The sequence below is a fragment of the Balaenoptera acutorostrata genome, chromosome 3, assembly GCF_949987535.1.
Source record: "Balaenoptera acutorostrata chromosome 3, mBalAcu1.1, whole genome shotgun sequence".
NCBI classification, from domain to species: Eukaryota; Metazoa; Chordata; class Mammalia; order Artiodactyla; family Balaenopteridae; genus Balaenoptera; species Balaenoptera acutorostrata.
In genome coordinates this window covers 61,705,226-61,729,481 of record NC_080066.1, presented here as the reverse complement: position 1 = coordinate 61,729,481, position 24,256 = coordinate 61,705,226, and the positions used below count along the sequence as shown (strand labels likewise).

Here is a 24,256-nt window from a genome sequence, read left to right as displayed (position 1 = left end):
AACAAAAAAAGTAATTTAAAAACAAAACATATTGTAGGTAGCTATAGCCTTGAGTTGTTGATCTCAGTCTTTCTCATTCACTTGTGTGGCCTATTCTGGGCTTCAGTTTCCCTTGTTCATAAAACAGAAGAATTGAACTAGGGGCCTGCTCAGTTTTAACATTCTAGGGTTTGTAATTATCTACTGCTTTTTTTTCTGTCTTTTCAGCCTCTCCCACTCCCCTGTGTCTTTTTCTAGTATTTGTAGTCAGCATGATCTAGTTTCTGCCATCTTAAAATAAGGAAATCCTTTCTGGACCCCCTCCTCCATACTCCCATCTCTTTCTTTCTTCCACCTCCCACTTAAACTTTTCCAAAAAGTTATCTAAAATTACTCTCTCTCTTCCCTCTTCAACTCACTGCAGTCTGCTTTCCATCCCCACCACCGCACCAAAATACTCTGTGCTGAGATCACCAGTGAGCTCACATTGCCAAGTCCAGTGGGCACATTTAAGTCCTCATTCTCTGTTACCTCTCAGCAGCATTTGAAGTAGCTGTCTTCTGCTCCCCCCCAGCCCCTCCCCCTTACAATGAAATCTCATCTGGCTTCTATATCATCACACTTACGGCTGTTATTTTTGAATTTTCTTTGGGGGTTATCCTCTTCTCCCAGGTTCACCCACCAAGGCTACCTCCCCAGCTCACTCTAATTTCTTTTTGGCCTAGAGATTCCTATACTAGTAGTTCCCAGACAAGAACAGCAGAATTCCCTTCTGTGTTCCAAACTTCTAAATTCAGCTACTTGCTGTATAGTATGCAGGCTAACAAAATATGGACTCATAATCTTCCCTACAAAAGTTACACGTCCTCCAATATTGTCTGTCTCAATAAATGGCCCCACAAATCATTTATTCAAATGATAAACATAAACCCAAAACCTCAAGATCCAAAATCCAATGTTTCATGCATATACCTTTATCTGCCTTCCCTGAAGCTACATCCTAATCCAGATCCTTATCATATCTTATTTTGTCCACAACAGCCCTTTAAACAGTCTCCTGGCATCCTGTACTGTTCTCCCCCCAGTGCATTCTCTATAGAGCAACCAGAACTGCCTTTTATTTTTTTAAGTCAAATTTATTGAGGTTTGATTTATATACAGTAAAACACCTTTTTTTTAACTGTACAATTCTGTGAGTCTTGACAAATGCGTGCAGGCATATAACCACCACCACACAACATTTGGATTGTTTCCAGTTTTTGCCTATCAACCTTTGTGTACAGTGTTTAGTATAAACACGATTTTTCATACCTAGGAATGTGATCGCTGGGTTACATGGAAAGTTTATGTTTAACTTCATAAGAAACTGCCAAACTGTTTTCTAAAGTGGCTGAACCATTAGCATTCCCACCAGCACTATGTGGTAATCTCATTTGCTCCACATCCTCCCTAGCCCCAGTTCTTGGTTTTGTTTTAATTTATTTTAATCATTCTGATAGATGTATGGTGGTACTCATTGTAGTTTTAATTTGTATTTCCGTATGACTAATGATATTCCGGTGTTTATATACAATCCATTTACCTTTGGTGGAATATCTGCTCAAATCTTTTGCCTATTTATCAGATTTGTTTTGTTGAATTTTGGAAGTTTTTTTTATATTCTGGACACAAAGTTCTTTGTCAGATATGTATTTTGCAAAATATTTCTCATCTGTGGCTTGTCTTTTCATTCTCTTATCAGTACCTTTGTCAGAACAAAGGTTTGTTTTTTTTTTTTCACATTCAGGATTTTTATTTAATTTTTTAGCGGACAATTTACATACCTCCCCCACCCCTTCCTTTAAGTTAGTGTGACAACTTTCCATAATAAACTACTTAAAGAGAAGCTTTGGTCAAGAATGGAATGAAACAGCAAAACAAAAAAACAAAAAACAAAACCCAAATCACTGCTGCTTTTAAAAAACCAACACTTTCACCAATTATCCTCAAACAAAACACACAACGAGGTTTGCGCCATATGTGTCTTCAGTGTTTCCTGGCGGCCGGCTCTCCTGCCCATCATGCGAATGGCGGAGCTGCCCAGCACAGCCTGTCCGTCCTCATGCTGGATCTGGGAGGCTCGCTCAGCTTCACATTATTCGAAGGCCTTGGATAGAAGACTCTAAGGTCTTGAAATCCCAAATGGTCATGGCTCCATCGATGCCAGTAGTGCAAAATTTGCGACAATCTTGCTTGTCCACCTCGTAAATAGACGCTTGAGTGATGCTGTTCTGGTGCAGCGTCTCCAGGGCCATGTTGCGGTCCTCAGTCGTGGCCCGCTTGTCCATGTTGCGGAAGCGCTCCATGGCCGACATGTTGCGCTGGATGCTCTGTTTCGGGATGTCTAGCTTGGAGACGAAGGTCAAGCAGCCGCGGTCGTCGCAGCTAAAGAGCATGGGGCAGCAGTCATGGCCAGCGGCCACGACGCTGCTCTCCGAGACGAAGCGCACACTCAAGAGGGGCAGGAACTCTGTCTTCAGAGTTGAGACCTGCACACTTTTTGAGGCATCAGCAACGGACACGGTGCTGTCGTGGCTGACCCAGGCCAGGCGGCTCCCGCTGGCGGAGAAGCTGACCCCGTGCACCCAGCCGCCAGTGCCACTGCCACCAAACTCTGACATCAGCTGACCAAAAGGCATCTTGCTGCCCCAGGGTGTACTGGCTGGCTTCTCATCCACTTCTTTAATGTAGGCAGAAAACACTCTGCATTTGAAATCACAGGATCCTGCAGCCAGCAAGACGTTGTTGGGATGCCAATCCAAGCTGAGGACCATGGAGCGAATGGGTTTTTTAATGTGCTTGCTTACCCACCAGTCATTTTCGGACTCGAAGTAACAAACAGAAATGAGTCGTGCTCCGCTGCCCACAGCAAATTTGTTCTCTAGCGGGGACCACTTGACAAAAGTGGCTGCACGGTTAATCCTCAGGATCACCAGGGTCGGCTTACAGACACCATCTTCCTGACTCCACACGTAGACATTGCGGTCAGCCCCACAAGTGACGATGCGGTCACTCTTGGGAGCCCAGTCGATACCTGTGATGTGTCCGTTGTGCTCCTTGAGTTCATGAGCTTTCACCCACTGGCTTCCGTTCTTCTTATAGATGTGGACTTCGTGGTTATTGGGGCTAAGGGCAATCTGGGTATGATCCCTGTTCCAGGCATGACAGGTGATTGGCTCTAGTAAAAACTGATGCAGGGACATTATTCTTAGTGTTTTTAAAGGACAGAAAGCTGGGGGTCGGGACCGTCCAAACGGGCTCGGAGCGTTGAATTCGCAGACTCTGGTCAGTCGACGCGAACAGGCTCCGGCGGGCGCGGGCGGAGGACCGCTTTTTTTTTTTTTAATATATCAGTATAGTTTATTTCTTTTCTAAGAGGGAAGAAAAATACAGGAGGAAAAAAGTCAATAGCTGTGAATTGAATTTTTTTTTTAAACATCTTTATTGGAGTATAATTGCTTTACAATGGTGTGTTAGTTTCTGCTTTATAACAAAGTGAATCAGTTATACATATACAAGAACAAAGGTTTTTAATTTCGATGAAGACCAAGTTATCTGTTTTTTCTTTTATGGATCATGCTTTTGGTGTTGTATCTAAGAACTCTCCCTATCCCAGGATTGCAAAGATTTTCTTCTATGTTTTCTTCCAAAAGTTTTGTAGCTTTACATTTTGTACTTAGATCTGTGATCCCTTTTGAGTTCATTTTTGTGTATGGGGTGTGATGTATGGATCAAGGTTCATTTTTTTGCCTATGGATATTCAGTTTTTCTAGCACATTTGTTGAAGAGTATCCTTTTCACTTTTATCAAAAATCAGTTAACTATATTTGTGTGGCTCTATTTCTGGTCTCTATTCTGTTCTATGTCTATTCTGATCTATATCTGGGGTCAACAACCTTTTTCTTTAAAGAACCAAATCATAAATATTTTAGGTTTTGCAGGCAAAAAAGCAAAAACCAAGATATTATATATAGGTACTTGTATAACAAGAAAGAAAATAAATTTCCATGAATTTTTTTGACAAAATTCAAAATATAAAAATTGAGTATAGTTTTTTGTAACACAGCTCTACTTAATAAGAAGAATGGAATTCTTTTTTGGGAGAGGGATAGTTTGTGCTAAGATCACCAATGATTAATTTTGCTTAATTCGGGTTCAAAGTTAGTGCTTCCTGTCATCAAGATCGATTACAAATGTTCATCTATTGATGCATATCTGTAATGAAATTTCACATATTTTTATCTTTGAAAATGTCTTTTTGGGACTTCACTGGTGGCTCAGTGGTTAAGAATCCACCTGCCAATGCAGGGGGCATGGGTTCGATCCCTGGTCCAGGAAGATCCCACAAGCCACGGAGCAACTAAGCCCGCGAGCCACAACTACTGAGCCCGTGTACCACAACTACTGAAGCCCACACGCATAGAACCCGTGCTCCGCAACGAGAGAAGCCACTGCAGTGAGAAGCCCGTGCACTGCAACGAAGAGTAGCCCCCGCTCGCCAAAACTAGAGAAAGCCCGCGCACGGCGATGAAGACCCAACGCAGCCAAAAAAAAAAAAATTTATTAAAAAAAAGAAAATGTCTTTTCACACATGTGATTCATGTAGCAGTGGAAACGCTGCCATTTGTAGAGTGCTGAAAAGCACTGCAAAGTGATAAGAGTGCCACATAGTTTGTCATAACTACTCAGCTCTCCATTGTAGCACAAAAGCCACCAGAGACAATATGCAAACAAATGAGCCTGGCTATGTTCCAATAAAGCTTTATTTATGGGCACTGCAATCTGAGTTTCATATAATTTTCACTTGTCACAAAATATTAAAAAAAATTTTTTTTCAACCATTTAAAAAACATCTTTAGCTTAGGGACATAAGAAAACAGGCAACAGGCTAGATTTGGCCTATGGGTTGTAGTTTGCGTATCCCATTTCCCCCATCTATGTTTCTATCCTTTTGCCAATACCACATTATCAGGATTACTGTAGCTAAAAAGTCTTGAAATCAGGTAATATGAGTCCTCCAACTTTTTTCTTTTTTGAAATTGTTTCTGGCTATTTTAGTTTCTTTGCCTTTCCATATACATTTTAGAATCAGCTTGTTGATTTCTACAGAAAATCCTACTCGGATTTTGGTTAGAATTACATTTAATCTGCAGAGCAGCTTGGGGAGAATTGACATCTTAACAACATTGAGAGAACTTGATATATTGCTCTATTTAGGTCTTTGATATCTTCAGTCTTTTATAGTTTTCCGCATATAGATTTTAGATTTTGCACGTTTTGTTAGACTTATACCTAAGTATTTCATGTTTTTTGGTCAGAGCTGTCTTTTTTAAATGCCGATTATATCATCTTGTTTCCCCTGTTTAAAACCCTTTGGTGGGTTCCCGCTGTTCTTAGGATGAACACCATAATCTTTAAAAGCTTATAAAAGGCCCCACATGCTCTGGACCCTACTCTCTTTTTCAGCTTAATTTTATGCCATTCTTTCCCTTGCTCAAAATGTTTCAGTCTCAGACTAGCAGGAAATGGTTTTATCAACTAAGGGATATAGCTTTTAGAATATCTGAAAGAGTAAATAAATATTTTCAAACAGACACTTGAAAAATATATTTTTACTTTATTGAAAAAAGCCATTCAGTGGTCTCCAGCAGAGAGTGAACTTAGATTTTGGCCGAGTCATTGGGCTCTCTGTGTGGAATTCTTTGATCTTTGTCTGCACTTCTTCCACTGAGGCAAAGTGCTCTATGAGTGTTGTTTACAAGGGGTGTAGCTCTGTATATATTAACTAAAGAAAATGTTCTTTCCTTCCTTATAAATGTGCTGAAACTTGGCTAAAGGCTGCGTTTCTGACCAAACCAAGGATCCTGTCACTGTCATTGTACATGGATGAAGTTAAACTTTTCAGCTATTAAAATAGTTCTTACATGTACATGCCTACTGCCAGCTTTATGATAATATCCGAAGTGGAAATGTAAGACTGTAGTGGTGCTCTGTGGGAAGGTCTATAGCTATGTGCCTAAGAGAGAGACGAGAGAGAGAGAGAGAGAGAGAGGAGCCATGAGATTATTTTTTAAAGATAAGCCTGAAAACCAGCACATTTAATCAACCAGTGTTTATCCAGCTCCTTATGCTAGACATATAGAGATGAATAAGATATAGCCTAGGCTTAAAGAAGCTCAAAAACTAGTGAGAAAACAGACAATTAAAAATGAAAGTGCTTATTCATGGAGGTTTGTCCAAGTGGCTTCGATGGTACCTAGGAGAAATGAGTGGCCCAGCGGTATTTAGAGTATGATAAGACTAGTTGATTTTTAAGACATAAGGCTAGAAGGGAGGCAAGGACTATATCATGCAAACCTAAGGGGATTGTATTCCATCCTGTAACTCAGAGGTTCCATTACCTCAATGCACATAGAATTACCTGGAGAACTTATTTAAAAATCAGATTCCTGGACTCTTCCCTTAGAGATTGACTTGGGTGTTTCCCCAGGTGGTTCTTACGTGTATAGCAACCCCTATCTGACATTTGGGAGCCAGTGCGTTAGGTAATATTGAACCGCAGAATAGTTAAGCTAGGTAATAAGATGATCATGTTAGCATTTTAGAAAGAAAAATCTAACAGTAGTACAGAACAGTGGAGTCAACCTGAGAATTCATTAAAATGCAAATTATGATCCAGTAGGTCTGGGATTGGACCTAAGATACTACATTTCTTTTTTTTCTTTTTTCTTTTTTAAAAATTTTTATTGGAGTATAGTTGATTTACAATGTTGTGTTAGTTTCAGGTGTACAGCAAAGTGATTCAGTTATACATATACATATGTTCATTCTTTTTCAGATTCTTTAAGGATCTTGAGGATAAACTGCAAGTCTAAGATACTACATTTCTAACAAGCTTCAAGATGAGGCTGATACTGCTTGTCTGAGGACCATAATTTGAGTAGCAAGGGTAGAGAGGTTGGATTGGAAAGGGGTGAGACTACAGGCATGGAGATCAGTTAACAACCTATTGCAGGAATCTAGGCAAAAAATGGTGGGCATCTGAACTACTGGCAGTGTCTGGTAAGGGAAAGGAGTTCCAGTGAAATGTAGTAGATAAAATTGGCAAGACTAGGGACTTCCCTGGTGGTCCAGTGGGTAAGACTCTGTGCTTCCAATGCAGGGGGCCCAGGTTTGATCCCTGGTTGGGGAACTAGATGCCGCAACTAAGAAGTCTGCACGCCGCAACTAAAAAATGAGCCCACATGCCGCCACGAAGACCTGGCGCAGCCAAAATCAATAAATAAATAAATATTTTTTAAAAATAAAAAAAACTGGCAAGACTAATTTACAAAAGGATTTAGGATGTGGAGTTAGAAGTGAGGGGAGGGGTGTCAAGAATGGTCTGAAGGTTGAAGCTTAGCTATCTAGGTGGATGATAGTGACAGTAACTGAACTAGGATAAAGACAGAGGAAGAAGGTGGCCTGGAGGGTAGAGGAGGGCTGGTTAGAGTACAAAAGTTCCTTAGAGTTGAGAAAAGAGGTGGCCAGAAGATTAGTCCTGAATGCATTGTGTTTGAGGAGTCTATGAGATACCCAAATATAAAGGGTGGGCAGAAGAAGAGGGTTCCACAATGGACCAAGAAGTTTCAGGTTGGAGGATAACAGAAAGAACGGTTTCAAAGACATTTCTGGGAGGGGAAGCTCACAGTATCATTGTCACAGAGACATCAAGTGAAATGTTATACTTGGTTCAATGAGAGTGCATAAAATTATGGTTAAAAAACTAACATTCCAAAACCGCTGATTAGCTAAAGAGAGTTCATAAAGTGCCCAAATTAGTTTATCTCTCAATCTTTTAATTTAAGGAAAAGTTGGAGCCAATATTTTCAAATCATTCATCATGATAAGCCTCATAGTACCTTTTCCATTCAGATTTTCTTCTTCTCTCCCCCTTCCCCCAACAGATTGATCACACTTACAAGAGCTGCTATGAAACATAGGGGAGGTGAAAACTAACAGATGAAAGTTTTGCCATGCACTGAAAGGAAAGCGTTGTCTGTGAAGTTCTATTTTTAAAAATGTCTGCTTGTAATACCTTTACTGAACACGTTTGGAAACCTGGTGAATGCAAGAACTGCTTTAAACCTAAAAGCTTACATCAGCTCCCCCCAGACCCTGAGAAGGCACCCATCACCCATGGCAATAAAACTAATGCCAATCACAGTAACAACCACCGAATCAGGAACACCGGAAATTTCCGGCCTCCTGTGGCTAAAAAACCCACTATAGCTGTGAAGCCCACTATGATGGTGGCAGATGGGCAAAGTATGTGTGGTGAGCTTAGTATCCAAGAACACTGTGAGAACAAACCTGTCATCATAGGATGGAACCGTAACAGGATGGCCTTGAATCAGAAACCACTTAATAATAATAATGAAGATGATATTGAAGGATTAAGCCATGTTCCTAAGCCTTATGGGAATAATGATAGTGCAAAGAAGGTATCAAATAACAATAGTGGACTAACTGAGGTGTTAAAGGAGATAGCAGGCTTGGATACCACCCCTCAAATAAAAGGAAATGAAACAAACTCCAGAGAAACATTCTTAGGAAGAATAAATGATTGCTATAAACGATCACTGGAAAGAAAGCTTCCACCAAGTTGCATGATGGGCGGAATAAAGGATACTCAGGGCAAGCATGTTATTCTGAGTGGGAGCACAGAAGTGATCAGTAATGAAGGGGGTCGATTCTGTTACCCAGAGTTTTCTAGTGGCGAAGAGAGTGAGGAAGATGTGCTTTTGAGTAACATGGAGGAGGAGCATGAGAGTTGGGATGAGAGTGATGAAGAACTGCTGGCCATGGAGATTCGCATGAGAGGGCAGCCTCGCTTTGCCAACTTCAGGGCAAACACTTTGTCTCCTGTTCGATTCTTTGTGGACAAAAAATGGAATACTGTCCCCCTGAGAAATAAATCTCTGCAAAGAATCTGTGCTGTAGACTATGATGACAGTTATGATGAAATCTTGAATGGTTATGAAGAGAATTCTGTGGTCTCCTATGGACCAGGAAGCATTCAGAGCATGGTGTCATCTGACTCCACATCCCCAGATTCCTCTTTAACAGAAGAATCACGTTCTGAGACAGCCAGTAGTTTATCCCAGAAGATTTGTAATGTGGGAATAGCTCCTGGTAACCCGGGAGATTCTAAGGACATGAAGGAAAGTGAGCCCAATTATGAAAGCCTCTCTGGTAATAATCAGGAGAAGGACTCATCACAAGCATCCAAAAGCTCAATAAAAGTTCCAGAGACGCACAAAGCAGTCCTTGCACTCCGATTAGAAGAGAAGGATGGCAAGATTGCCGTACAAACTGAGAAGCAAGAAAGTAAAGCCCCTACAGATATTACTGGGCAATCAGTAACAATAAACCTCGTTCCTGTAGAAGAGCAAGCAAAGCCCTACCGAGTTGTGAATCTGGAACAGCCTTTGTGCAAGCCATATACTGTCGTGGATGTGTCAGCAGCCATGGCCAGTGAGCACCTCGAGGGCCCTATTAACAGTCCCAAGACGAAAAGCTCATCTTCTACTCCAAACTCTCCAGTGACATCACCCGCACTGACATCAGGACAAATAAGTGCCCATTTCCAAAAATCCAGTGCAATCCGCTACCAGGAAGTATGGACTTCCAGTACCAGTCCACGACAAAAGATACCTAAGGTGGAATTAGTTAGCGGTGGGACTGGACCAAATGTCCCTCCAAGGAAAAACTGTCACAAATCAGCACCTACTTCACCCACAGCTACAAACGTTTCCTCCAAAACCATCCCTGTTAAGTCACCTAATTTGTCTGAAATAAAATTTAATAGTTATAACAATGCCGGTATGCCACCTTTTCCAATTATCATTCATGATGAGCCAACTTATGCTCGGAGTTCCAAAAATGCTATCAAAGTTCCCATTGTAATCAATCCAAATGCATATGACAATCTAGCCATTTACAAAAGTTTTCTCGGAACAAGTGGAGAACTTTCAGTGAAGGAAAAAACCACAAGTGTAATAAGCCATACTTACGAAGAAATAGAAACTGAAAGCAAAGTGTCTGATAACACCACTAGCAAACCCACTGAATGTCCCCAAGCTAAAGGGTTTTTAAACAGCACAGAGCGTAAGAGGGGTTCAGTGGCTCAGAAGGTTCAGGAGTTTAACAGCTGTCTTAACAGAGGTCAGTCCTCACCACAGAGGAGCTACAGTTCCAGCCACAGCTCCCCAACAAAGCTTCAGAGAACCACTCAAGAACCTGTGGCCAAAACAGAAAGCACTCAGGAGTCTCAGGTAGTGAGCAGCGGCAGCACCAGGGAGAAGGCGAGCACTGTGCTTTCTCAGATTGTGGCTTCTATCCAGCCGCCACAGTCTCCTCCAGAGATGCCCCAGTCTGGCCCGAAAGCTTGCAGTGTGGAAGAGCTGTATGCCATTCCTCCCGATGCCAGTGCTGCTAAGAGTACACCTAAGAGTACACCAGTCCGGCCCAAGTCTCTCTTCACATCCCAGCCCAGTGGTGAGGCTGAAGCACCTCAGACCACAGAAAGTCCTACCACCAAAGTACAGAAAGATCCACTCACAAAGCCAGTCACCACCCCGCCCTCCAAATTAGTGACTAACCCCCAAAGTGAGCCGCCACCCCCCTTCCCCCCACCACGCTCGACTTCCTCCCCTTACCATGCAAGTAACCTTTTGCAGAGGCATTTCACCAACTGGACCAAGCCAACTAGCCCTACCAGGTCAACGGAAGCTGAATCAGTTTTGCACTCTGAAGGCAGCAGGCGGGCAGCTGATGCAAAACCTAAACGCTGGATATCATTTAAAAGTTTCTTCCGCCGTCGGAAAACAGATGAAGAGGACGACAAAGAGAAAGACCGAGAGAAAGGGAAACTGGTGGGCCTGGATGGCACAGTCATCCACATGCTGCCCCCTCCTCCAGTTCAGCGCCATCACTGGTTCACAGAGGCAAAAGGAGAGTCCAGCGAGAAGCCCGCCATCGTCTTCATGTACAGGTGTGACCCTGCCCAAGGCCAGCTCAGTGTGGATCAGGGCAAAGCCAGGGCAGAGCAGTCAGCAGTCACAGAGAAGGGCAGAGCAGAGGATGGGTCACTACAGGACTCAGAGAAGAAGAAAAGGAGTCATTCTTCTCCATCACAGATTCCTAAGAAAATTCTCAGGTATGTAAAATATCCTGGCAGAATGTGGGAATTTTTTTAAACACATTTTCAGTTGCTAAGTTTTTTGCATCTTTAAGATTATTTGAGAGCCATTTTTGTTTGTAAGTAGCACTCAGCGACCATCATCTATCTTTTCAACTGCATTTCAAGATTAGAATATTATTAAAGTGGTCTTATTGCACTGAACAAGGTTTATAGCCTTGGATCTTTAGCTAAAGTAGCCTGCTGCATTCTGGTAAATGCAGAGGGGCTTTAACAGAAAAGCAAATCCATAATACTTTAAGAGCAATAAATAATTTGTTGCTTTGAACTGCTATGATAGTGTAAGGAAGAAACAGGATCAAATGAATAAATGGTGATACTATTCTTTCCTTTACTATAAATGAAATTAAACTCTTAAGCTTTTTTTTTTTTTTGGCTTTCACCAAGGTGTTATCTCTATCTGCATTATTTTTTTATGGAAATATTTGTTTTTTTATTTCTGTCTCTTTCTGTCCTTATTTCATGTGTTGTGGAAAGGTGGGGGAAAGGGCAAGCAGTTTATAGTTTTTTAACATGTAGGTGAAATAAGAGAAGTTGGTTACTGAGATTGAGACCCAGTGATATAATTCTCAATCCAACTAGGCAAATTGTACACCCACACCAGTTCTCTAAGCATCAGTTTTCTTTAATACTTGAATAACTGTTTATTGATCACCTACCCTGTATAAGGCACATCCCAAATATTTGTCTCAAATCCCTGTAACAGCCCTACAAACTGAAAATTAGAGAAATTAGAATTGGCCACATTCACACAGTTAGTAATTGTCATAGGGAGAATTCAAACCTTGATCTGTCTCACTGTACAACTGGTATTCTTCCTATAATGTTGCATTGTTAATGAACATAAAATCAAACAAAATTTTTATATTTTCACTTGTAATCATTCACATAAACATTTATGTTTAGGAAGCCTAAGTTTTTTCTCTCTCATTTGTATTTTAATCAAAATTAATGTACTGCCAATAAAAACAAGGAACTGTTATCCAAGTTTGTATTAGCAAATGGGATGATTTCCTTATATCCTCTGTCCTTTCTGTTCTTAGCAAAGATATGCCCTGAGTATTCCATTCATCTGATTCTGAGTCTTCCTCCCTCTTGATTTACAGTGAGCCTTCTCTACCAGGCCTGGCTTCCTCCCAGCAAAGACAGAAAACTCTGATTCAGAGCAGATTCTCTCACCAGCTTTTCTTTAGAAAAGTGTAAATAAAAATGAACACTTAATGCCTTCACTTTTTCTACCAAAATGCCAGGAAGTTTTATATATATTCTTTACTAAAATAAGCTTTTTACATACCCTCAACTAGTCAAAATGCTAACAAGTTCCTATTTTCCTTAAATCCATGTAATAACAAAGCAAGTAGAATAGTGGGATATATTTCTGGGTAGAATAAGCTTGTCATTGGTAGTTGAAAGTAGTAGTAATAAAACACATGTATTGCAGGTTGCTGTTTTATTTAGAAAAGAAGCAATTTAAACAGCACACGGTTGGAGTTACCTATGACGGAATGGCAGATAGTTCTTGCAGATCAATAAATGGCTTTACTCCTCATTAAGTATGGCTGTGGTGTATTTATCTGCATCCTGGAAGGCAGAGTCAAGGAATAATTCGGCTTCTTTTCCGTGGAATGAGATTTCTCTACTTCGGCTGCGTGCCACTGTATATAGGCTTGAGGATAGCCTGGGTCCTTGGTATGGCAGACCTCTTACTATACAGCTTATATTTGCACAGATTTGCTTGTATATGGGCCAATCGTATCTTCCAAAATTTATTAGTTCTTTATAGGTAACATCCATGTATCCAAATGGTGCAGCACATTTGCCCCATTGGTTGTCAAATTTAACCATGCATCACAATATCTGGAGGGCTATTAAAACACAAATTGCTGGGCCCCACCCCCAGAGTTTTTGATTCAATAGGTCTGAGTTGGGTCCTTTCTAACAAGTCCCCGGGTGATGATGCTGTTGCTAGTCCTGCGGCCACACTTTGAGAACCACTGGTCTTCCCACCATTCTTAAGATATGTACTGTAGTCTAAGTAAAGCAAATTTGAGGTATTAAGCTTTTTGTAGAGGCACATTGGAATTTTCACATTTCATAAGGTCCCAGACTAAGTAGAAAAAGAGGTATTAGTATTAAATAGGTTTTTTTTTTTAACTTTTTAGATAGTTTAAAACTTGAATACTCATGTTGAAGAATATGCACCATTTGCTTTTCCAACAGTTACTTCATTTACTTGGATACACCATTAGTATTTACTTGAAGCATCTTTGAGAGGAAAAACATTACTGTCAAATGTCAACATTTGTGCTTCCGGCTTGATGGCAGTGTAATCATTAAATTACCATCCCACGGCTGGGAACACATTGCTGGAAGAAATGAAAATGCAAGTTTTTCTATAAGTAAATGAAGATTCCAAATCTAAACGGTATATAAGGAATGAAAAATACTCTACTGAAGGCCAAACTCTAGGCTCTGAAAGTTGAGGGACTTTGTAGAGTCTTGCATTATGAAATGAGATTGTTACGAAGTTCATTTATTTGCCTGTTCAGGTGACATAAATTGAATGTCTTAACTGTGCTGTGTATGTGCCATAGGGGGAAATAGGGGGAAAGATGACCATGCTGCTGAAATAGTGGGCTTGGGTTTGACTTCAGCTTCAGCTACCTAACTGGTCCTTCAGTGTACAGTGGCTGTAATGATACCTATCACATAGAATTGATTTGAGGATATAATAAGAAAATATGTAAAAGACTTAGCACAGGGTCTGACACATAGTGGGTGCTTGAAAATGATACTAGCCCCTCTGCCCTCAATGTGATAAATGCTAAAACAACGTATGTTCAGAGTGGCACAGAAGCACAAAAAACAGAGCGATTAAATCAGCTTAAAAGACATGAAATCAGCTTTTCAGAGATGAAATACAAACCAGATCTTAAAAGACAAATAAGATTTTGCCAGCTGGCTGAGGAAGACACTGCAGGCAAAAGGAACAATATATGCAGTCACAGATGATGACGACAAACAGAAGCAGGGCAGGTGACTGGAAAAGGATAATGAATAGACCAGTGGTTCTTCAAACATGGTCCATGCAAAGTCAAATAGTGACCATGTAAAAGTCACCATTTTCATAATAATACTAAGACATTATTTGCCTTTTTCACTGTGTTGACATTTGCACTGATGATGCAAAAACAATAATGGGTAAAACTACTTATACCTGCGCAAATCAAAACCATGGCACCATATGGTACTAGTAGTTTCAAAAAACAAACACCAGTTTCACTTAAGAATGTCCTTGATGAAGTAGTAAATTTTATTAAATCTCAACCCTTGAATATATGTCTGTTTAAAAATTCTGTGTGATAAAATAAGAAGTACACAGGGAGTACTTACGCTGCATACCAAAGTATGGCTGTCTTAAGGAAAAACTCTTGTAAAATAGTTTGAGTTTCAAAATTGGAATTACAAAGCTGAACCAGCACCTTTTTCATGGACCAACTTGAAAGAACAAGGGGCACAGACCAGCTGTGGTTATACAGGCTTGGGTGTTTGGCAGATATTTTCTTAATGAACAGAGTGAGCCTATTACTTCAAGGAAAACAACTGACAGTATTTGTTGTCAATGATAAAATTTATGCTTTCAAGCAAAAATAAGAATTTTTGCAAACTTGTATCTGCTACCGTGACAGCTTCCTAATACTTAAACATTTCTTCTGATGAGATTGGTGGTGGCATTAGCAAAAAAGATTTTTAAAATTATATAATGAAATGTGTCAACATTTGGAAGATCCACATAACTCAGTGAACTGGTTATTTCCAAATGACCCAATGCAGGATGTTACAGAATTATGCATGAGTAAAAGATCCATTGAAACTGCAAGTTAGAACAAGGGATTTAATGTAACTGAGTACAAAAAGTTCATTGGTATGGTTTCAGATTCCATATTGCAAGTAACTTTTAAGAAACTACCACTTGCCAAGTTCTGATATAGTACCAAAGAAGAATATCCACGATTATCTAGAAGACTATAAATACTACCTTTCCCACCTACATATCTGGATGAGACCAGATCTTTTTCATACACTTCAACCAAAGCAACATATCACAGCAGATCAAATGCAGAGGCACATATGAGCATTCAGCTGTCTTCTATTAAGCCAGATATTAAAGATATTTGAAAAAAATATTATTTTGGTTAATATTTAAAGTGTTTACTATTTTTTAATGAATTAATTATTTTTTTAATTTTTCAGTTTTAATTTCTAATATAATAAATGTCAATAGATATAATCCACATAAACAAGAGCCCTTACAGTTCTCAATAAGTTTTAAGAGAAAAAAAAGTTTGAGAACTGCTGAGAAAGACTGAAGAGCCTTGCATGCTACGTTGAAATGTTTGGCCTTTATGTTGTAGATTTTGTAGCAGAAACAGTTTTTAAGGATGAAAGTAGTGTGATTTTCTTTTTTATATAAAATCTCTACTGGCAGCAGTATTAAAAATGAACTGGAAGGGGAAAATATTGGTGACAGGGATACCAGTCAAATTTTGGCTCAACTATGTATCCATAGGCATCATTTCCATCCGGCTAGTCTGGATCAAGAGAAATTAATTTATTGGTTAGTCTGGTCTGTGACCAGGTGGGAATTTCTCCATTATCGTTTTTAAAAGCACTAGTTTACCTACCATCTCTGCAACTCTTTGGTGTCCATAGCATGGGGAATAATGCGTAGTGAGAAAAATGTAAGCACTGGAGTCAGACAGACAAAAATTTGAATTCTGATTGTACCACTGGTAGTTGTATGACTTTTGACTTAACCTCTCTGAGCTGAAGTTTCCCAACGTGTACTGCAGTGATGATAATACCTACCTTATAGAGATATTATGAGGACTACATAGATATCTGTAAAGCATCTAGCACAGTACCTAGCAATAACAGTTGACCTCTTTACAAATTATGCTTAGGACATCAGAATTTAAGATAATCCTTGCTTAATGTTTCCCCCCTGCATTCTATTCTTAGAACAGCTAAGTGCTCTTTCTTTTTTTTTTTTTTTTTTTCTGATAAAGGACTTAATCCAGAATATGTATTTTTAAAAGCTGAATTCAATAATAAGATGACAACTAACCCAATAAAAATGAGCATAAGAGTTAAACAGCCACTTCAACAAAGAAGAGATATTAATGACAGTTAAGCACATGTAAAGATGCTCAGGATCATGTCTTTAGGGAAATGCAAATTAGACCCACAATAAGATACCACTACGTATCCATTAGAATAACACAGATTTTTTAAAGACTGAAAATGTCAAGTTTTGGCAAGCAAATGGAGCAACTGGCACTCTTCTATATTGCCACTGAAAATACGTAATGGTACAGCCATTTGGGTAAAGAGTTTGTCATTTTCTTATAAAGATAAACATGCATCTACCAGATGACCAAGCAATCTCGAAGTGCTCTTTCTTAAATGTAAACCCAGTCATATCCCCAAACTGAAGAAAGCCCTATATATGTGACCTCTGTCTACCTGATGAATCTTACTTACCCTCTTGCTCATGTACCTCCGGTTATTCAGGCTTGCTTTCTTCCTGAGTGCCTTGTTTAAAATGTTGACTGTGGAAATGTTACTACCTTTTAATGGAGGGCCACCTTTTAATCCCAAATGTATTTACTTCTCTCCATCTCTGCTTCTACCACTTTTAATGGAGACTATCCTAAAATAGTTCCTTTTATTTATTTTCTTTAAAAAAATTTTTTTTTAAATTTTTGGCCACAGCACACGGCTTGTGAGATCTTAGTTCCCTGACCAGGGATTGAATCTGGGCCCTCAGCAGTGAGAGCGAAGAGTCCTAATCACTGGACTGCCAGGGAATTCCCCTCTTTTTATTTTAAACTTTTTATGATAGAAAATTCTAAACATATACAAAAGTAGATAGATTCATAAAATGAACCACCACTTACCCCAAAACCATGCTTCAACAACTATCAATTTATGGCCAATCTTGTTTCATCTATACCTCATCCCATTCCCCCCATTATTTTGAAGCAAATACCAGGCATCATTTCATTTGTAAAAATTTCAGTAGGTATCTCTAAAAGGTAAGTGGTTTTTTTTTTCCCCTCATAACCATATGCCTAAAGGGTTCTTTAAACTTTAATGGCTAACCCCTGGCTAAACATCATCTGGTATCAAGATTTTAAATATTACATACATTCTTTTGACTCCCAAATTTATATCTCCACTCCTGATCTCTTTCCCCCATGATTCACATACAACTATCCACTTGATATCTCCACTTGAACATCAACTGGACATCTCAGATGAAACGTGTTCAAAACATAACTCTTGATTTTTCCCTACAAATCTATTCAATCCCAAGCCTTCCCTTGATAAATGGTCCCACCATCCATCTAGTCACTCAGATTAGAAAACTAGGAGTCATCTTTGATTTTTCTCTTCCCTTCATCCCCTACACCCAAAATATCATAAAGTGTTTTCCTAATTGATCTCCCTGCCTAATCTCTTGCCCCTTCTAATCTAGTCTCTCTGGAACAGCCTTGTACTCTTTCTAAAATGCAGATCCCATTGTTTCAACACAGTGAAGGAAGTCCCTATACAATCTGACCTCTAACTACCAGTATAACCTGTCTCCTACACACCACCTTGCTCATAAACTTCTCACAATAGTTTTCTTTCTGTTCTTCAAAAGTGCCAGGCCTAATCCCTTTTTATCAGCTATTCACTCTGTTTGGTATGCTTCTTTCAGATCTTTGCATGGCTGGCTCCTTGTCATTCAGCTCTCGATTTAAATGTCACTCCCTCAGAAGATTCTTCACTGGCTGCCCAATCATAAGAAACTCCCCCCACTCTCAGTCACTCCCCATCACATTGCATCATCTTTTTTTACTTTAGATTTATTCACATGTTTATCCCTTTTTTTTTTTTAACTATTCCATCTTTATTTCATTCTTCCCTTCTGGATTCAATTTACTTCTTCCCAAAGTATATACCCTTTTAGTAGTCTTTTCAGTAAACTGGTGGTAAATTCTTGATTATTGACTAACATCGTATTTATTTCATAATTGGTAGGCAATATCTATTGCCAATCACATACATGTCCTTAAAAATTTAGCTCAAGGGACTAAGACTCCATGTCTAACTAAGGGTTAAGACTCCATGCTTCCACTGCAGGGGGCACGGGTTCAATCCCTGGTCAGGAACTAAGATCCTGCATGCTGCACAGCACAGCCCATAAGAGAAAAACAAAAAAATTTTAGCTCAAAAATTTTCTTTCTAATCAATTAGAAAAACAGTCAATGACTAAGAAAATCACTGTAACTTGCCTGAAATAACTATAACACTCTCAACCAAAGTTAAGGATATCGTTTGCCCCCTGAATGGCCTCTTGACCTTTGACTAACCTTTCTAGCTCCACCAGCCCTGAACATCATGTTCCTAATTAGCAAAGACCCCTACCATGTATCCATCCTGGATACCATATAAGTCCAGTTTCTTTAGGACTCCCAGAACCATTTCAGGAATCCAGCTATGCCTTACACTGCTGGGATTCTGTCCAAACCTCAGTCAACTTCTGTTCTGGACACGCAGATTAGATTTGGCACACCTTTGCTCCCTTAGGAATGCTAGTCATCTGTATAAGCCTTCTTATACCCTTCCAAGACCATTTTGATCTTCTTAGAGTCCTTAGAACTCAGCTATATTCCTAAATAATCCAGGAGTCAGTCCTCGGAGTCCCTCTAATCCACTCCAAGGTTCAGGGGTATAGACCAGGAATTGGCAAACTGTGACCTGTGGGCCAAATCTGACCTTTCACCTGTTTCTATAAATGAAGTTTTATCGGAAAACAGCCACACTCATTTTTTTTTACATGTTATCTACAGCTGCTTTTGCACCATACCAACAGGGTTGAATGGTTGTAACAGACACCATATGGCCTGTAAAGCCTAAAATATTTACTGTCTGACCCTTCACAGAAAAGTTTGCTGACCCCTGGACTAAGTTATAGTATCTGATTTGTCTGTAGTCATCAGGCATGCTAGTGGCCTATAGCCATTCTGGTCAAACACTAGTCAGGTTTGCTACTCACTAAAATAACCAGAGTCTGAGTCTCTTTATATACATGTGTGTATGCACACAGAGTATGGGAAAAGAAAGTCCAAATACTTCTTAGATTATGGTACAATGTGATGTCCTTCTCTCTGGAAAGTTCAGCTAGAATTTTTTTTTAATGTTTATGCTCCAGTTATATATCTTTTTTTTTTTTTTTGTATGTACAATCTTTTTAAAAAAAATTTTTTAAGAACACTTTTTTTAATTGAAGTATAGTTGATTTACAATGTTATATTAGTTTCAGGTGTGCTCCAGTTATATCTTAATTTGCATTATCTCTACTCTTTGCTAAGACAACCTGTCAAAGTCATCTTTTCAGACCAAACTGGCCTTGAAGATCAAATTCCTATTTCTCATAAAGAAAAAAATCGGAGACAGAAGCTGAAAGTAGCAGCTCGTTCTCGTGATCATGTTCTTTGCTCTAAAGAAACTTCTGGACTATCAGCACATCTACATTTGCTGACATATTGTTCCTAAAGTTTAGATGGGTTCATAAAGTCTTTACTGTTGAATTTTTAAATAATCTTCTTTTAGAGAAAACTGATAAATATCTCACTTTATTGTAATCACAAAATGATGCAGAATGGTTATAGGGTGGTCTTCAGATAGCTTTATGTTCCTTTCTCTTTGGGGAGGTGATTAAAAATCCAGAGAAGTAAACTGACTTGTTTAGAGTCTCATAATGTATTACAAAGTGAAGAATCAAACTGAGAATTCCCCTACTTATTGGGTCAGTTTTGTTTCCTTGTTCGCCTAATGAATCTGAAGTTAAATACCTGTATCTTATTATATAATTCATAATTTTCATTCACATTACCTCAGTTGTTCCAGTATCTCGGACAGTGCATTCTTCCTATCATAGGAAATTGAGAAACAGGCTCATCGACAGTACCAGGGCCACTCTGCAAGTAGGTGTCAGAGCCAGACTCTGACTTTAGAGATGTTTGGCCTGTTAGTAATTTTTGTTGCACTCTTTTGGTGATTGTTGAGTCTGTTGGTGTCTACCATGCCTTTTATAAAGGCAGCCTAAGTGCAAGAAGGCATGTCTGTGACCACTAAGGGCCACAGTGATGCGTACTGATTCATTGACCTGTCGAGCAGTCTTAAAGTACTCAACATTGGCACAGTTGTTCACTCTCTTCGAAGCACTTTATGTGAAATTCCTAGTTAATACATACTCCTGTAAATGTCGCTACACCCATTTTATAGATGGATAATGGGAGACATGGACAGAGTAGCATTGGTGGCAGAGCTGGGATTAAATTTGAGTTACTAATTTCTAGGCCTTTATTCAAACCTCTAGGCCACAGTTTCAGTCAGTGATTATTTAATATAACTGTAGAATATTGATTAGAGTCATCAGGTGATATTTAAAGGTTTAACCCAGGACAAGCAGTTTATCCTCATATGGTGCCTCTATAATGGTGATTTGTTATTAGCAGGGAGAAAGGCTTGCCTGAAAAGAGCAAAGTGATGATAGCAGTGCACACTGATCCGCTCCCCACACCAACTCCTAGTTATCATGGAGAGAAACAGTCTCAAGAATCAGCCGTTGGCCTTTCTGTGCTGCTGGCGCATGGAGAAGCTCCACTCTGCATCAGGGAAGATGTCCTGTTCCTCCGACTTCCTAGTTGGGGAGAGGAACCCCCCTTTGGATGCTCCATATTGGAACCTGTCCCTATTCCATTCTCCATCGTGATATAGGCAGAAATTTTGCTGGGAGGGATGTAGATACAGATCCTGGTGCTGTTTTCTAGTGCCTTGCTGCCCAGATCCCATCTGATTTGATTTATTCAACACCCATTTACTGAGTGCTTTCTGTGATCCTCAGTCCCTGCTGCCTTAGCTCAGGCTCCATAACAAAATACCACAGACAGGTGTCTTAAACAGCAGACATTTATTTTCTCACAGTTCTGGAGGCCAGAAGTCTAAGATTAAGTTTCCAGCTGATTTGGTTTCTGGTGAGGGCTCTCTTTCTGACTCGATGGCCACTTTCTCATTATGTCCTCACTTTCCTCCATAATATGTACAGAGAGAGAAACCACGCTCTCTGGTGCCTCTTCTTAAAAGGACACAAATCCTGTCTGACAGGGCCCCGTCCTTACAACCTCATTTAATATTATTTCCTTAGAGGCCCCATCTCCAACTACAGCCACGCTGGGGGTTAGGGTTTCCACCTATGAATCTGGAGGGGACACAAACAGTCTATAACATCTGCCATGGGTGTTCAGAGAAGGAAGAGTCCCCATGGACAGTAAGACATCATGGGTAATGTGAGATTTGAATAGTCTTTAATGACTGGCTGAGTTTGGAGTAGATGGACAGAAGAAGGGAGGCAACTCTAGGAAGGGAAAGTAGGTACAGCAGAAACGTAGAATATGGTGTGTCCAAGGGACAGGGAGTTATGTAAATACATTGTCTGGAGCTGAAGGATTATGTCTCAGAAAGTCTGGAATAAAGATAAAAACATATATTGCAGCCTCATAGTGAAGGGCTTTGAAGTCCTGCAGGTAGTCTGGACCTGTCCTCAACAGGTCACAAGGATCAATGGCTGATATAGAACAGAGGAACAGCAGAACAAAAGAGAGATTTTAAGAAGAGTCCCCTGGCGGTGTGGGTAGAAGGTACAGGTGCTGTGGTCTGTCTTGGAGCAGCTTTTTCGGTTATAGGGGCCTGCCTTTTGTGTTCACCTCTGTCCTCTGTTGATACAAAGAACTGAGATAGTACTGCATGTTGGAAGACTTATTGCTGGTGTCACAGATGCCATTTCCTATTTTCAGAGTGGTCTTCATCCAGCCAGGCCTTCTAATAAAAATCATAAATGTCATACTAGGCCATATCCTCATTTCCTAACATTTTGTAAGTTTGTATAATTGTATTCTAAGGATAAACCTCAGAAGGTAAGGATTGGTCCCAAAGCACTCCCTCCCTTTTTTAATAGCCCATTATGAATCTCTTATCTGTGACTACTTAAATTATTTTATTTCCCCTGTTCAGCCATATTGCTTCTGAGCAGTGATGCTCCTTTACTTAAAATTTTCTTCCTCACTTCTTATACTTTACTCCTTTTATACTTAATTTCCCTCTTCTCTCTGCAGAGAGAGAGGCAGTAAAAAACAGTTTCTCAGATTGTGGCCCTAGGACCAACTGCATCAGAATCACCTGGGGTGTTTGTATAAATGCAGATTCCTGGGTCATACCACAGAGCTGTAGAATCAATCCCTGGAGGTGAGGGCTGCAAATCTGCATCTTTAACAAGGTAATTCTTAGACATGTTAAAGTCTGATAGCAATTGGCATAATATATTAGAACATAGGCTTTGAAGTCACTCAGACCTAGATTTGAATCCTGCTTTCACCACTTATTAGCTGTGTCATCTGGGACAAGTTACTTGAGCTCTGCTTCTTAGTTTCCTCATCTGTAAACTGAGAGAATAATGTATCTGTTTAGAACACAGACTAGAGCTGAAGTGCTGGGTTTGAATCTCAGCTCCACCAGGTATTAGCTGTGTTACCTGAGGCAAATAACTTAACCACTCTGGACTTAGTATTTCTTCATTTGTAAAACAGAGATAATAACCTTGTATGACTTAAAAGAATTAATGTTAAGTGTTAAACAGGAGGGGAGGGGAAGGGATTTTTATACCCCTAGGACATATTTGGCAATGTCTGGAGACTATTTGATTGTCACAACTGGGGAAGCAGAGAGTAATTCCAACACCTATTGGATAGAAGGTAAGAGATGTTAGTGTGATTCTACTACGCACAGGACAGCCCTCCACGACAATTATCTGGTCCAAAATGTCAATAGTGCCACTGTTGAGAGACATGGCTTAGAACAGGGACATAATAAGCACTGTGTAAGTTTTGGCTACTATTATCTTTTGCTATTATGGGAATAACAACCCTTACTCAGAGTATTATTGTTAGGAGATATATATTTAAGCACACAGTACCTAGCAGTCAGCAAATGTGGAGGTAGTGGTGGTGATTATTATTAGGAAGCCAAACATCTATAAACACAGTCTTTCTATACCAGAGCAGTTCCCATGTAAAGAAATCCTTTTGCAATGTAAACAATGACTTTGTTTAGAATTTTTCAAAAGAATGCATCTGTAATCATTAATACCCCACATTTCAATAATAGCTTTTTTCTTTTCAAAACACTTTTACTTCTTCATCTTCATAATCAAGCATTTATTCTTGAATCTTTACAATGCACCAGGCTTACCTAATGGTATCAGTGTGGTGGAAAGAACACGGATGTTAGAGTTGCATAGTATCGAATTCAGATCCTGACTCTGTCACCTAAGTACACACATAACCTTAGACAACTGATTTCACTTTTTTCAGTCTTGGTTTCCCTATCTGTAAAGTGAGAATAATCGCCTTTACCTCTTGAGGTGTTTTTGTGAGTTAAACAGAATAGTGTGCAGCTTGTGCAGTGTAGAGTAGGAATAGGTTCTGAGCAGTGTTGGTTCCTGTTCCCTCCCTATATCCATTCCTTCAGCGAGCCTGCCATGTTCTGGAGAGTTTAGCATACATAATCATCTCGCTTCCCCGACTCAAAGGGCAAACGGGCAGTTGAGGGAGATAAGAGGACATCGGGGAAAGGTGCAGTGACTCACTTCTCCAGAGCTTCTGGGCATGCGGGAAATGTCCAGGACCCGAAAATGACTGTTCCATATCGTCCTTAGGTTAGTCCTGTTAGAGAGGCGTGTTGATATTTTCTTCTCATACCTTGCCTTTCCAGGAAATAAACATCAATATCTGACCCCATTCTTTAGAAGTGAGCTAAGGCCAAATGGTGACGCTGAGAATCTCCTTCCACACCTCTGTTATTGAGAAAAGCAGCCCTATTTTTTTG

General features: G+C 39.8%; 2 protein-coding genes across 16 annotated transcripts in view; one reads left to right on the top strand and one right to left on the bottom strand.

Annotated features, from left to right (window-relative positions):
• PEAK1 (pseudopodium enriched atypical kinase 1) overlaps nucleotides 1-24,256 on the top strand; it is a 289,101-nt gene that overhangs the window by 217,207 nt on the left and 47,638 nt on the right. For all 15 annotated transcript variants that reach the window (XM_057541915.1, XM_007197657.2, XM_007197653.2 and 12 more), the window contains one exon: nucleotides 7,965-11,218. In XM_057541915.1, the coding sequence (XP_057397898.1) occupies nucleotides 8,079-11,218 (3,140 nt within the window). In that variant the 5' untranslated portion in view covers nucleotides 7,965-8,078. The remainder of the gene's footprint in view (nucleotides 1-7,964; nucleotides 11,219-24,256) is intronic.
• On the bottom strand, nucleotides 1,753-3,342 carry LOC103017925 (actin-related protein 2/3 complex subunit 1A-like). The gene has a single exon (XM_057541920.1). It carries the CDS (start codon nucleotides 3,219-3,221, stop codon nucleotides 2,109-2,111), a length of 1,113 nt encoding a protein of 370 aa, XP_057397903.1. The 5' UTR covers nucleotides 3,222-3,342; the 3' UTR covers nucleotides 1,753-2,108.